The sequence below is a fragment of the Larus michahellis genome, chromosome 1, assembly GCF_964199755.1.
Source record: "Larus michahellis chromosome 1, bLarMic1.1, whole genome shotgun sequence".
Classification (NCBI taxonomy): Eukaryota; Metazoa; Chordata; class Aves; order Charadriiformes; family Laridae; genus Larus; species Larus michahellis.
This window is the reverse complement of record NC_133896.1, coordinates 149,837,698-149,852,288: the sequence shown is the minus strand read 5'-3', so window position 1 is coordinate 149,852,288 and position 14,591 is coordinate 149,837,698. Positions and strand designations below refer to the sequence as shown.

Genomic DNA, 14,591 nt, shown 5'->3' with positions numbered 1-14,591 from the left:
CAACGTATAAAAGACATACAGGATTCAACAAGCCACACATAGCAGGGTAAAGATGACATTTAATATTGCTCTGTAAATGTTATAATCAAACAGCATATAGCATTCCAAAGAATTTTAAAACTCATTTATTACGACGCTGTGCCGTAGCAAGCATCAGCTACAGTGAAACTCAGGACTAGCTACTTGTGTGCCAGAAAATAGCATTTGTATTTAGCTTAATTCAGCAGTGTTTTCACGGGGAGGGAGGAAACTAGTTTTCCCACAAAAGATTATTTTTTCTTTTAGACCTTTAGGAAAAGGACTAGAAAAATAACGATGAGAAAAATGGAGCCTCCTGCTTCAGAGCACAATAAATGTGAATAATCAAGAGTCAAGAGGGAAGAGAAAGAAAAATTGCAAAAGATTCATACAGGAGTCTCATGAGATTTGGACACTTTCTTGAGCTATTAAAAAAAAATCATTCAGTGACTTTTGGGGAAAAGTAGTAATAAATGACTATGGCTTCTGTCTTAAAGACAGCTGTTCAGTGAGAAGCAGCAGTCGAATTAATAGGCATACTTAGATCTGAGTGGAATAATTCTTTTTTCGGTCAAATCACTTTGCACGTATAGAAGCCTTTGTGCCAGCAGGTTACTAAATGACATTATACATGCGTCTCTGTGGGTAAATTAGAGGAATATAAGGCAAGATACATTTAGATGTGACTAATGAAGGAAAGGAATAACATGACGAGTGTTAGGGCTAGACTATTTCTTTAGGAAGGCTAAGCAGAAGTGATCTTCTTTAGAGTTTGAAATTATTTATTTTTTTAATGTAAAGATAAATAAATACTTCCTTAATGGATAACAAGATTAGTTTATGCAAGCTTCTGGCTTCCTTTTCCAAATTACAGAATCAGCATCCAATTCAAAGGCACATAACACCACATAAATGGGAATGCTGGGAAAGACGCAGAGTATCAACCTTGATGCAGTACTTTACAATCAGGTTAATAATATATGAGCATGCAACTGAAGTGGGTCTACTGGAAAGATAAGCTGATCAACTATCCTAAATGCATTTTCTCATTCAGTGCCCATTTTTTCTTCCTTTTTTTTTTTCCTGTCCATTTAAGGGGGAGGGTTTATAAAAAGAATTGTAGGCAGATAATCATAGCGAATCTATTCCCAAGCTAGCTCAACTGTTTTTTTCTGGAAAAAAAATGGAAGAAATGCCAAGGGACACACCACTTTTTGATTAAAAGGAAATGACATATTTCCTCCTTAAAATTGATTTCTCTTAATCACCTCTCGTTCATCACACAAACGCACAGGTAGTGCTAACTACTTCTCTTCACTTTCCCTAATCCCTTACTGCCCAAGGACAAACTGCTTTCTCTGTCACATGAGGTAAAGGTGAAGTCCAGTCTACCTCATCTAGGCAATTAACTTGCACCCACATTCTAGGTGCCTAATGAAGGCTGCACAGGGGACCTTGGTACTTTCTTTTGTTTGTTTTTGTGAAGAGAGGTAAGTACTCTGGAAACCCTCTACAGAAAGATCACTATCTACCGAAACATCTCCATCTGAATTTAAGTGCATGTTAACTGCCCGGTGTAGCTGGCTTGGATGCCAGCTCAAGCTCTTTCTCTTCATCAGTGGCTGTCACTCATCTACCAGAGTTTCTGCTCTTTGATGCAGCTCAAGATGCAGCTTTCAAACTATGTGGGAAGTCACTGTCAACGAGTATGAGCCAACCGAGACCAAGAGACAGAGCTCATCCCCGAGAAACAAGCTTGCAACAGCAATATCCCAATGTGCAGAGAATATTTGTCCACCTATTTTCTGTAAAAAAACACAGTCTCCACAAGAAACAAAGAGCTCTGACAGCAAGGCAGAGTCAAGAGGACATGCAGGTGGCATTCACTGCACCTATGTTCAGAATCTTAACCCACGGGCATTTGCCCCAAGTCATCCTCCCTGTACAGAGCACAGAAAGAAAGGAGTCCTCTGCAATGAGTTATCTTCTAATACAGTTACTGCCAGTCAGATGGGACGTATCACCCTCTGGAGAGTCACAGCTCTCCCACTAGAAAAGGTGACTACATAACTTCACAGGGGTGCAATGTGCTTTTTTTGGATATATCTAGCCTAGCAAATAAAGTGAGCCAGGGAGTTTTCTGGTCCGAAGGACAAGTGGCGTGGCATGGCACAGCTTGTTTCTGTCTAGATTAAGTTATTTCACAGCACAAGTAGCTGCATCCAAGCTGCGTAGTGGGAATGGACCTGGCATGTGCTAACGTCCAGACAGTACCCAAGTACCACCTGGAAAAATGCTGGGCCAAATCCATGCTCGTGATTAACACACGATGGGTGCGTGCCTGAGCTCAGGCACCATGCTCAAAGCACAGAAGTCTTGACATTCTGCAGATTATCAGGAGAGTCACAACTCTTCAATCTGGCAGATCCATAGCTTATGGAGTCCTTTCAAAAACAAAATTGAGGGTCGTATCTGTTCTGCAAGTCCTGCAAACATTTTCCTACACAAAGTTCCAGTTGTTTTGGGAGATGTTTTTATTATCTGAATAGAAAGCCTATTTTACATGATAGGAAAATGCTTAGAAAGGCCAAGTGTTGTTATCTGAATAGCCTAGGAGGTCAGAAGCTAAAGCAAATCACTGCTGGTGCAAAGAAACACAGACATGTCATTGTGTTATATCACAAAAAAAAGGCCCGAGTTCATCTTTTGTATTTTAATGAATAATAAGACTTAGTGCATTACTCAGTACTCCCCTCTTGAGTTGGTGTATTTTAAAATTCAGAATTTAAATGCATTTTTGTATTAGCTATTATTTTCAACTTCAAAATTTCAGTGCATTTTAAAAGGCACAGTGGCATCAGAAACCACTGAAAAGAAGAAATATAGCTATCTGCTTACAAAATAAATTTAGATTAAGTAGAGAAATGATTTCCACTAGTTTACATTTTAGCATTCTAAGTCTGGCAGATTCAATTTCTTACTCTTCCAGACTTATTTCCCCACTGAAAAACATGAGAGGGGCTCAGCTTCCCTGCACAGCCAAGCTCAGCTCCTGGAAGGGGAAACCCTCAGCTCTTTAATTCTGCCCCAAAGACTCTCAGTCCCAAAGAGTGGAGGGTCCTGCCAACCGATCTCACATGGCACGTGAATTGCATTGCACCTCAACAGTTGACACTATAACTAAGCAATGAGCTCACATGATAAGCCTATGATGGATAAGTAATCACCTGAATGGGAGATGTTAAAATATTCCCTCATGTGATCAGGAAACAGGCACTCAAGGGAATGAAGCTCTTTCCCTTCAAGTAACTTTAGGGTTAACAGACCAGCAGAGTATGATAGTGGGGCTATCTTACATCTCAATTAAAAGAGCAAGGGATGAGCTATTTTTAAATCACATGGATCTGAGCTTGCTTTTAAAGGTTATCTTCTCTGTCCTACATGTATTTCAATTTAGGACCCACACAAAATCTACCAGAAAAACCTTACATAGTTCAAACTCTATATAGAATTTTACATGCATTAATCTGCTGGGTAATATTAGTTAGTGCTGCTAAAGATCACCTGTGTACCAGTTCAGCATAGTCTTCTACTTACCTTCAAAAAGGCAGGTTAAGGAGGAACGATAGGTGTAATTCATCCCAACATTAACTAAAACTGAGCATCTATCCTAGGACAATCAACTCCTCTCATTGTCTTCTTTGTCCTGTTACCCTGTTAGCACTTCTAGATGGGCACTTCTGGAGGGCCAGTCATCCTTACTGTCTTAAATACCTGTCTTAGAACAAAAAATAGCATCTTATGGAACTACTTCTCTCTGTTAAAGGGAGCCCTGATGATCAGCGCTGGCTGGATGCTGGTCCTATGCTGGGTAACCTATGTAAAGCTTGTGAAACAAGTTGTATTCAAGGACCTAACTCCCACTGATACAGCCATGCTGTACAGAGCTCCGCACTGACATAACTTCAGCTTCCAGAAACTGCACTAGCTGCACCAGAGGTACCTCTGGCATCTCTGCAGAGTGCTGTATTGTGCCATGGAGACATACCCGTGAACTAATGAAAATTCAACATTCATATTAGTATAAAGAAAAAAAGTCATTAACTGCTATTGAACTGCCAATTATCCAGCGTAACTGCAGACCTCCCAGCACAGCTGTTTTACCTTCCCTCTCTGCTGTATGCAATATTACATTCATATTGCAGGTTACATTATCACAGCAACCTGTAACCGGTTCCTAACTGCTGAGAGAACAAATTATTTTGCCAAAATTATTGGTTCGAATCTGCAATGGTGAATAATGAATTAGACATGCCTAGACTTGGGGATTTTTTCCTTGCATTATCTGCAGTTATAAGGAACTGAAATTCAATTACAAATATTAAATGAACTCTCCTTTTGAAATTATTCTTCTTCCAGCTATTTTTTATGACTGTGTCACATGGGAGAAAAAAGAAAGTTTGTCCTGGATAAGCTAAAATCCCTAATGGTAGCTAAATGTTACTCAACCTTTTCAACTGAAAGTTTACATTATCCTTCAGTATTGATGGATTGCACTTGATACTACCCAATTTTAAATTTTTACCTAATCAAATCTGTATTAAAATGAAAATTGGAGGGAAAAGTGTATCATTACTAAATGATCCCAATGCTCTGGTGACTCCTAAACAAGAAGTGCTCTCTCTCAGAGTCTCGAGACTCAGGAAGTCTCAAGTCACAAATCATGGGAGGTGGCAAGAGTACACTAGAGAAGTATTAACGCGTGTTTATTTTATTCTTCCCTAAGTGTGCACTACCAGCCAGTATCAGAGGCAGGACACTTGGCTGGGTGGACCTTTAGTCAGACGTGTCATGGATGTTCCCAGGTTTGTATGTTGTCTTCTGCCAAGCACAAGATTGCCTGCCATGCCTATATCAAGTTGTTAAGCTTTCTGTGTCACTACAGACATTAAATTATCTGAATAAGCACTCAGTGCATGAATAAAAAATCTTCATATAAATATCACTCTCTTTTTTCTCTCTTTTTTTTCTGTCTTCAAAGGAATGGGAAAAATTGCTAGACATGGAGTGGGTATAAATCCGTGAAGTTTCTGCAAATTTTCCACTCCTGTATAACTTAAGTTAGTGTACTTCTTCAATACTTGGGCATGATGAAAAGCTGTCAACAGAAGTAAAATTGTACTTATGGTTACATGCACAGAAGTCCTGACCTTGTACTTTACAACTCTTTTTTTTTTTATGACAGGTATATTCAAAAGGACATACCTGTAAAACCTGTTGCAATCAATGCAAAGATACCGAGAACACGATGAAGATACATACACAGTGGTTACTAACATCTCGGATAGTGTGGCATATCCTTATGACACTGGCATACATTACAAACGGCCTATGGGAGACTGCTGATCATCTTCAGCATCAGCATGAGACCAGCAGGGGCATCCGAAACCACACCAAGACACACTTGTGTGCACAACTCAGGGGAGCACTGACAGAAATAATAATTAAATCAGAGCAGAGATTCACAGAAATATGGTGCTGGAAAAGATTTCAAAGCATCAGCTAGCCCAGCCTCTCCAGGGGCAAGAGCAAGACCATTGGAAGAGGTATTTTCTAGTCTGTTCTTGAAAACCTGCAACAAAGGAGATGCTACAACAAATGTAGATGGCTGAAAACTAATCTGAAATCAATTAATTAATTTCTTTAGGTCTTACTTCAAATGGTTCTAAAGAGCAGCTGATCATCTTCCTCCTACCGCTAGCTTCCTACATTTATGTACTCTATCCTATTTTTCAGTGGTAAACAAAACCATTTACTTCAACGTTGCCGCATACGCCCTGTTTTCTAATTATTTTAATTAGAAACATTTGTTTCCCTTCCTTACACCTCCTGCTCATTTCCATCTCCCTAAAAGCCAGCACAAAAACACTGGACATTCTTGCTCAGGCTTCACTAACGGTGGACAGAGAAATCCCGGTGTCTCATGAATGACACTTCTATTTATGTACCCAAGAGTAAGACGTGTCTTTTTTCAATTGTATTGCACTTGGGATTTGGATTAACTTTTTCACTTGCTTTAGACTCTCGTCCAGTAAAAACTCTACATCCTTTTTTTTCTGCGCTGCTGCTTAGCCAATTCTTTCTCATTTTAAATACTGGATTCTTCCTCCCTTACAAAATGTAGGACTTTGTGCTTGCCCCTTCTTTATTTAGGGCCATTCCTCTAATTTGTAAACATCATTTCGAGTTCCCTTTTTCTCCCCTGAAATGTTTGCAATTATTCCAGATGGATGTCATCACAGATTGTACCTATTCCATCATCCAAGTCAGGATGATTCAATGTTGGCAGCCGGGGTTGGTTTTAAAAAGCCTATTGCCACCTCCCACCAACATAAACTACCTTCTTTTCTCTGCATAAGCAGGTATTTCTTCCCCTTTAGAGCAGCCGCTTTCCGCTGCAGATAAGCAGAAGCCTGTCATCAGTTCCCCTGGCCAAACAGGAGTCATTCTCCTATCGCGCTGCCTGCTACAAGCATTTCTCTCTGTCAACAGGAACTAGGAAACATGACAGGAGTGGGGAGACAGAGTGAGGCAAGCTGGGGGAATCCATGAATTCTGTCCCGAGGAAGAAAAATGGATGGGGTCAAGAGAGGGGATTAGAAGGAAGGATGCTCTTGTTGCCAGCTGGCAACGAGAGGGCAGGTAACCGGGTAAGATAGACTGTCCTTCAGAAGCAGTACCCACTGCTGCCATCTCCTAGTGGATGGCTACTGGCTCATCACCAGCACAGCGAGACCACGCTTTGCAGGGCTATGCTGGTCTCAGGAGATGCTTCCCTGCCTGGGCAGTGTTTCTTTCTTCTTCTTCCTTTTTTTTTTTCCTATCCATCAAACACATACACATATATATATACACACACACATACACAAAATTATTTATATGGTCTATCTGCCATATCTATTTAGTACGATCTACTAGTCTCCCTACGTACATTAAATCATAAAATATATAAAAGCAAAACTCAGTATATAAAGTTATATATTCTATTTCATACTCTTGTGATTTGTGATCAAGTTATAAGCACTGCACACATTAATCTCCTTCTAGCTAGAAAACTTGTGTTTGCAATAAAAATGATTATGTAATCACTCTATTAGTACAACTCATTTAATTTCTCCATCTGAATTTTCAAAGCAAAATATGTCACAACACAGTTATGATTTCCTGCATGAGGTAACTTTGAGATTCTATTTCAAAATATTTATAAAGTAGCTGTTTATGGTAGGAAATATGATCTATGTTTATGATAGGAAACATAGGTTACATTTCACCGTGCCTAGCTGCAGCCACACGAACTTTGGTGGTTGGACTAGATGATCTGAAAGGTCCCTTCCAACCTAGGCAATTCTATGATTCTAGGATTCCATGAAGACTAATCAAGTTGTCTTGGCACTCCCACAGCCATTCAGGAAAGATGGACACCTCCCAGAAAGACGAATCCTTCCATCTTTGAAAAAACCCCACACAGATATCTCTAACACATTAGTGGTTATGTCCTCCTGATTCCAGAGGGAGCCTGGAGGATGAGCTTTGGCTGGACACATAGGGAACAATTCACTTACCTAGGCAAGGTGTCTGGTGCCATTTTGGATGCCCTGGATGACAGAATCCCTGTACAGGGCTGGCAGGTACAGGATGGGATCTCTGGGAGTCCCCTACCCTTCTGGAGAGGCAGCTGGAGTCCAAACGGGATACCCCGAGGCATTTAAAATATCTAAGAAGCGCTATTGAAGTGTCTGTTTTAAGATGAACAGCTCTCTGGACTCCATCACCTATATTAACAAGAGCAAGACTCAGTTGTTTAAACTTCAGGAGTTGGTGTCATGTCTAACACGTGCACAGAGCACATGGATATGGCAGAGGGCTTGTGAGAGATCTGTGCCAACCTGGACTGGAATTTGGAGGGCAAGTACAATACCATGAAACCAAAATGACAGCAGACACCTTTGCCTATGCAGCCACGTTCTGTCCTAGATCCCCGTTAACTACAGTCATAGAGCTTATCAATCCAGCTCACATTTAGACATCTAATTGTATACAACTCAATTTACATGAATTGAATCCCACCCCATTTTTTAGACATCTAAAGTAAGATGTTACAAATCTCATCAACAGAAGTTTGAAGGTTCTGCACCTTCAGTACTTCAGGCGAAGTATGAATTGATTCACCTCATAATCATTATTTATGCACCGCTATCTAAGGAAAGTAGACAATATTTGCCCTCGATGAGTAAGAACTTTAGTTGACCTTACAGCAGCAACTAAAACACAGTTTGTCAGAAAGATGTCAAAATTGCTTTGAAAATCAGCAGGCACCCAATGTAGTCCATATGCGTGCTTGCAGTTTTACAATGGAACATATGTAAAAATAAAAAATTACAGTGTTAGCATAGAGCAGATTACATCTTTTTCAGAAACAACAACTCGTAAGTTTTATGGTCTGACTTTATGTCAAACTAATTTTCTGAATACAGTATTCTCAAAACAGCAGGATAACTATATAGCCAATGATGCCTCCTGGGTTTTGCTGGTTTGAGTTTAATTTTATCGAAATTAGAGCCTTTGAAAAACCCTGGATGAACAGCTCTGAAGTCCCCTCTATACACAAAGAGAATGCAGGCAGCACTTTAGAAAGCAGTAGCACAAGTTTCCTTTCCTACAGGAGATCATACTATTCTCTGCAAAACATTATCTCTCAGGAGAAAGGTTCATTTTTGCACTGATCCCCTTGTTTTCTCTATCCACTTTATAGCTTTACCTCGCATAAACTGTAAGACACGTCCCAGAATGATGTGAAAATGAAAGCACAGCACCTTAGTCTTCCAGCTCTAATGATGAGTTTATAGAAGGGGTTATTTGGAGACTCAATGTATTGATTATTTAACTTCCTGAGGATAAAAAGCTACGGGAGTATTTGGGTGCTTGAAAATTATATGCCTGGAACTAACGCATTTGATTCACAGACCTAATGTTGAACAAGAATCAGACTATAGAAATTCACCAACTGTGGATATTGTCTGATCAGAAATAGGCTGACAGACTAGTAAAAAGCACCAGAACTGTTTATTTTTCAATTCATATCATCTAAGCAAAACATACCTCTAAAGCACAGAAAGTAAAGAACACAATCAACCCAAATCATGTAAAATGATAAATTATAAAGCCAAATTATTGAAATCTGACAACAGTAATGTTCCATACTTTTTATTTGTAAAATGACTTACAGTGTTTTCTCAGTATTACGTCTGTTGTTATTGATTAGTATTTTGTTTGGAGAGGTACATTACTGTACATTTTACAGGCATTTACAGCAGTTTTAAATGCAATTATTGGAGGTATGCACAAAAAAAGGCAGGTGGTTAAGTACCCAATTACAGGTATAATTTGTGAAATAGGCAAATAATAATGGGAAAGCATGCACAGGTAAATCAGGGAAATAAAGCACGTATGGAGAAATACATACATATGCACATATATATATACACACCTGCAGGTCATTAACAGACTGCAGCCCTTCCTTGAATAATGCACTTCTCACATGCAACTTCATTAATTCATTCTTTCTACAATATATATAACTCAAAGGATAAACATCAAGGCGTATTTTTTTTACTTCATAAATGTTTAGTATTTTCAGCATGATGTAAATAGTGTAGCAGAGTAACAAGTTCAATAATGCTACTCAGTATTTTCAAGATGTTATGAGATCAAATAGAAACTGCTTATTTAAAAAATTTCAGTAAAACAACTTGATGCTGTGCAGTCCTGATACTTGCATCATTCCTCCTGATACAGCTTAGCATTTCAGCATTAAAAGTAAAGAAAAAATTTAACTGTTCCATGTAATCTGAGAAGAAGCAAATTACTATTCAATAAGTCTATTCTAAAAAATAGCTACAGGTAGCCTGGATATAGGGTGGGCAAAGGATTTTTAATATTTTTCAACAGAAATACTAAAAATACACAAATAAATTTTTAAAATGCTGTAAAGCCAAACGAATATCTCGTAACTGAAGATTCATAGAGGAATATATTATACATAAGCCTACAGTTTGATTAAGAATAGAAAAGAGTATGATACAAGCTGTAATTCTTGTTACAAAGACTTGTCATCATATTACTGAAAGCTACATTACAGGCTGCCTAGAAGGCAGTATAATAAAACTCGCTGTAATAACTTTTTATTTATATTCATAAAATTGAAGAATGTTAATTCTCTAGTTATTTTATTTTTAATATAGAGATGAATTTTAACAAGCTAATTTATAAAAGGTTACAACAATGTCTAGATTTAAATCAAAGGAATTAATGTCCATACTACCACAGTTCATAGAGAGAAATTCTTGTAAGACATTTCAATAGTTGATGAGGCTAAAGGTCAATGCTCACAATATCTGCTTGGAATTAAATGAAAGACTATGTCAAAGATTAAAAGTTTAGTTGGTAACCAACATGAAGTTCAACAGCTATGGCTCAGGTCTTCAAACTAATTGTGACCTTTTGTCCCTCCTCCAAATTACTATCTCAGAATGTATACTTCAGTGATCTTGAAAAGCTCCTTCTGTTCATCCTTATTCATCATTTCTTGATATTTACTCAAGAATCTTTGCAGAACAGTATAAAGTTACCTAAAACAAGTGGAAGCAATCAACTCAGGCAGTACTTGAATATAGCTATGCTTAGCCAAAGATGACTTCTTTCACAGGCAGAAGAAACAAGATCAGCTGAAACTTTGGTTGAAGTAAGGTGTTCACCAACCAGAAGCCCTTTCTGCTCATTTTTCCTGAAGCAAATACACTTTTTATAACAACAGTACTTTAGCAATTTCCTTCAGAAACCTGTATTTGTTTCTGTCGCAAGATCTGTATTGTTATTTTTCAGACTTTGCATTGCCTCACGAGAGGGCACAGAAAAAACCTCTTTGCTTTTTTAGAGCTCTGGCAATTAATGGGTACCAGCGGGCACTGACTTGCGGGCCAGCTAGAAACTAAAGTAATTGATACCTTGGCTCACTGTCCGGGAGAAAGGGATGACACCCATCATCTTGAGGAGCTCTTGTCTTATTCAAGATCTAATTACCCAGTCTAGCAGCACAACAAGCAGTGTAATTACTTACTTTTCCTTATACTCCTGCTACAGTAGATTGGACAAGTTGTTATTTAAACCTAACAGGCTTTCCCACAGCTGTGGGGGGGAACACAAAAAGCACTACACATCCTCTCATTTTCTTTCCAGTCTCAGCCTGCCTTTCTCTGATATTTATTGCCTATGTGGCACTTCACATACATAAACTGTTATATATTAATTTAATGCATAATGTGGTGCTTCCCTGAGTATGGAGCATAGCCAAAGGTGCGGAAGGTGGCAGTGGGGATAGTGAAGTCAGACTTTTGAATTACTCTTCAAAGACTCAGCTTCCATTTTTTTGGGAAGCAATCCTACAGGTACAGAAAAGCCTGTAGAATATATAAGGTGTCTCTGCATCTGCCTGAATTTGCAGGAAGCCTAAAAGAAAATCTTACAAGTAAGAACTATCTCATTTGTCCCTCCTGAATGAGTAGAAAGGCAGACGTTGGTGCCACTTTTAACTGCAAACAGGTATCTCTGTTAAAACCATTTTTTAAAAGACTGGAAGTAGAGCAAAAAGTTTCTATCTCAGAATCTCAAGTACAGCGGGTGAAAGAAGGGGCAGGATTAGTGAAAACACACAGATCATGTATAAAGCCAAGCTGTGCTACCTTGTAACACTGCATCAGTGCATTGAAGGAGGGGTAGTGCTGGTGTCAGTGTCGTTTCCTGAGAGAGAGCTCGGCTTCCAAACGTGCAGATTACTGTTAATGCCACAAATGTAACTACAGCATTGCAGAGTAGGCTGATCATTTACCTCAGGTTTGCAAAAGGAAAAATCCAAGAGACAGGGGGAACGAGTAATTTGCTCAGAAACACGAAAAATCCACCTCACATTTAGGATTAGGACAAGAAACGTCAATTCTGCCGTCCAACCCCAAACCACCAAACTGCACAGACCCGGAGACCGAACCGCAGAAACACACTAAACACCTGCCTTTTCCTCGGTGGCCCCGACAGCCCCTCAGCAGCATCGCTTTGCCAAGCCAAATTACAATCCCTCCGAAGCCCATAGGCAGTCGCACCTGCTCTACGTGCCCGACAATAATTAACACGCTCGCACATGTACAGAGTTTATCCCCCGACCAGCCGGGTTGTGGGGAAGCCCGAACCGCGCCAGCAGCGGGAGGGATGCCGACAGCCGCGGCCCTCCGACACCGACACCGGCAACCCCCCCGCCGACCGCCGCCGCCGCCGCCAGCCCGCTCCGCTCCGCATCCCGCCGGCTGTGAGGGGCCGTCGCAAGGTGCCTGTGACCCGGCGGAGCCCCAGCGAGCTCCGGCCGGTGCCGACCGTCGGTGAACGAGGAGGAGGAGGAAAGGGGGTGTCAGGCATCCCGGCACCCCCGGGCTCGGCCGGGCCACGCACACCCGCGGCAGCGAGAGGGGAAAAGGAGGGCACCGGGGAAAGCGCGTCTGCGGGGAAAATAAAAGTTTCCAGGCGGAGAGGGCAGCGCTCGGGGCCCCGCTGGGCTGCCCCTGGCAGCGGCGACTTCGTGAGAAGGGGAGAGACGGGAAACGGGCGGCAGCCCCGGCCCCGGCGCCGGCCGGGCTCCCCCGGCTACTCACCATGTTGACTTCGGAAACCATGTCGATGCTGGCGATGTCGATGTTCATCCCCACGCAGACGGGCGGACCTGCGGGCAGAGGAGACCGTCACCCGCCGCCGTTACGAGACCTGGCGGGCCAGAGGGGCCGCGGGAGCCGGCTCCGCCGTGCGGGAGGGGCGGCAGACCCGGGGAGAACCGGTGGGAGGAGGGGGCTCCGGGCGGCGAGCCCGGTCAGGGCGACTCACCTCCGAAATCCGGCCGGAGGCGGATGTCGTAGCCCTTCAACAATTTATCCACAGTTTCTTTCACGAAGGACATGTTGCCGGGATCGTTCACACTGTGGGGGCGAGAGAAACGGGGGGGGGAAGGGGAGGGAGGGGGTGTCGGGCGGGGGAGGCAGAGGACGGGGTGCGGGGGGCCGGGGGCGACGGCGAGAGGGGGGGAGACGGGGATGGGGGCGGGGGGGGGAGCGCATCAGCTTGTTCCCCTGGCGAAACGCATCCCGCCGCCGCCGCCGCCGCCGGGGCACGCTGGCTCCTACCTCTGGGCGCAGCAGACCACGGCCACCAGGACGGGAGCGGAGAAGATCCCGAAGATCCTGCCTCCCCCAAAGCCCCACATCCCTCCGCTCCGCGCTCCCACCGCGCAGCAGCAGCAGCAGCCGCCGCCGCCGCCGCCGCCGCGATCCGGCTGCCCCGGCTGCCGCTGAGGAAGAGGCGGAGGCGACAGTCCCCGTCGTCGTCGTCTTTCTCCCCCTCCCACCCCCCCCCAGCCCTCCCACCCCCCCCAAAAAAAAATAAAAAATAAAAAATACTATCCCCCACCCCCTGCCCCAAACACCGCTGCCCGGCCCGCGGGAGCTGCCCGCGCACCCGGCTGCGCCCACCCCGCGGCCGGACGCCGCCGAGCCCCGGAGGAAGCCGCCCTCCGCCGGAGCCCGGCCGCCTGGTTTCCCCGCCGCCCGCCCGCCCGCCCTGCCGCCTTCCCGCCAGCCGGGAGGGGAGGGGAGGGGGAGGGCGCCGCCGTCCCTCCCGGCGGAGAGCCCGAGGAGGGGCGCGGTGGGGAGCGGGGCTTCGGCGGGGCCGGCCGCGGGAGGCGGCGGTTCCCCGGGCACCGCCTCGGGGCACGCCCGCCCCGCCGGCCGCGACACCGGCCCCGCGGCAGCAGCCCTGAGGCAGGGGTCGCCCCCTGGCAGCCGCGGCTCCCCGCGGCCGGCTCCTTCTCTTCGGGAAGGCGAGGGGATCCGGGCGGCGGCCCGCCGGGACTCCCCCCTGCAGCCGGGTGAGAGGGGGCTGCCTGCCGCCGGGCCGGCCTGAGGGGCGAGGGCCGGCCCTCAGCCCTGAGGCCGGCCGCCCTCCCCTGCCTCGAGCGGGGCGACGGCGCCCACCTGCCCCTCGGCCCGTCCGCCGTGCCCGGGGGGAGGCCGCTGAGGCCGGGGAGGGAGCGGGGCTGGGAGCCCGGCCCTGACCCGCAGAGGGCCAGAGGGGGTCCCTGCCGCGGCCAGGGGTGTGTGCGGCGGGCACATAGAGGCGCTGGGCCTGAGGGTCCCCTCAGCCATGCCTGCGAGGGTGCCATTAGCACGCATCTAGATCATCGTGTTTTGCCTCCATTGGCTCCAAAGCGCATAGAACCGGGGCTGTTAAGTGGGATGGTAATGGAGGGAAACTGCGCTGGTGCCAAAGGGACATACAGTGAGAGCTGTGGTCTCTCTGTTGTGCTGCCTGTGAACTCCTGGGTGCTCCTGGCTTTGTATAAAACATTGGTTGGGGTGGAGGCAGCGCGGTTGTTACTATTGTTAACCTCCTTCCAGGTTAATTAGTCCTTTCAGCAGGACTAA

General features: G+C 44.5%; 1 protein-coding gene across 1 annotated transcript in view; it reads right to left on the bottom strand.

Annotated features, from left to right (window-relative positions):
- The window catches only part of GABRB3 (gamma-aminobutyric acid type A receptor subunit beta3), a 117,236-nt gene extending 103,428 nt beyond the window's left edge, over positions 1-13,808 (bottom strand). The window contains exons 1-3 of the mRNA XM_074608228.1: positions 13,296-13,808; positions 13,000-13,091; positions 12,774-12,841 (exon numbers count right to left, since the gene is read on the bottom strand). Of these exons, the coding sequence (XP_074464329.1) occupies positions 12,774-12,841; positions 13,000-13,091; positions 13,296-13,375 (240 nt within the window). The 5' untranslated portion in view covers positions 13,376-13,808. The remainder of the gene's footprint in view (positions 1-12,773; positions 12,842-12,999; positions 13,092-13,295) is intronic.
- Positions 13,809-14,591: the final 783 nt, after the last annotated feature.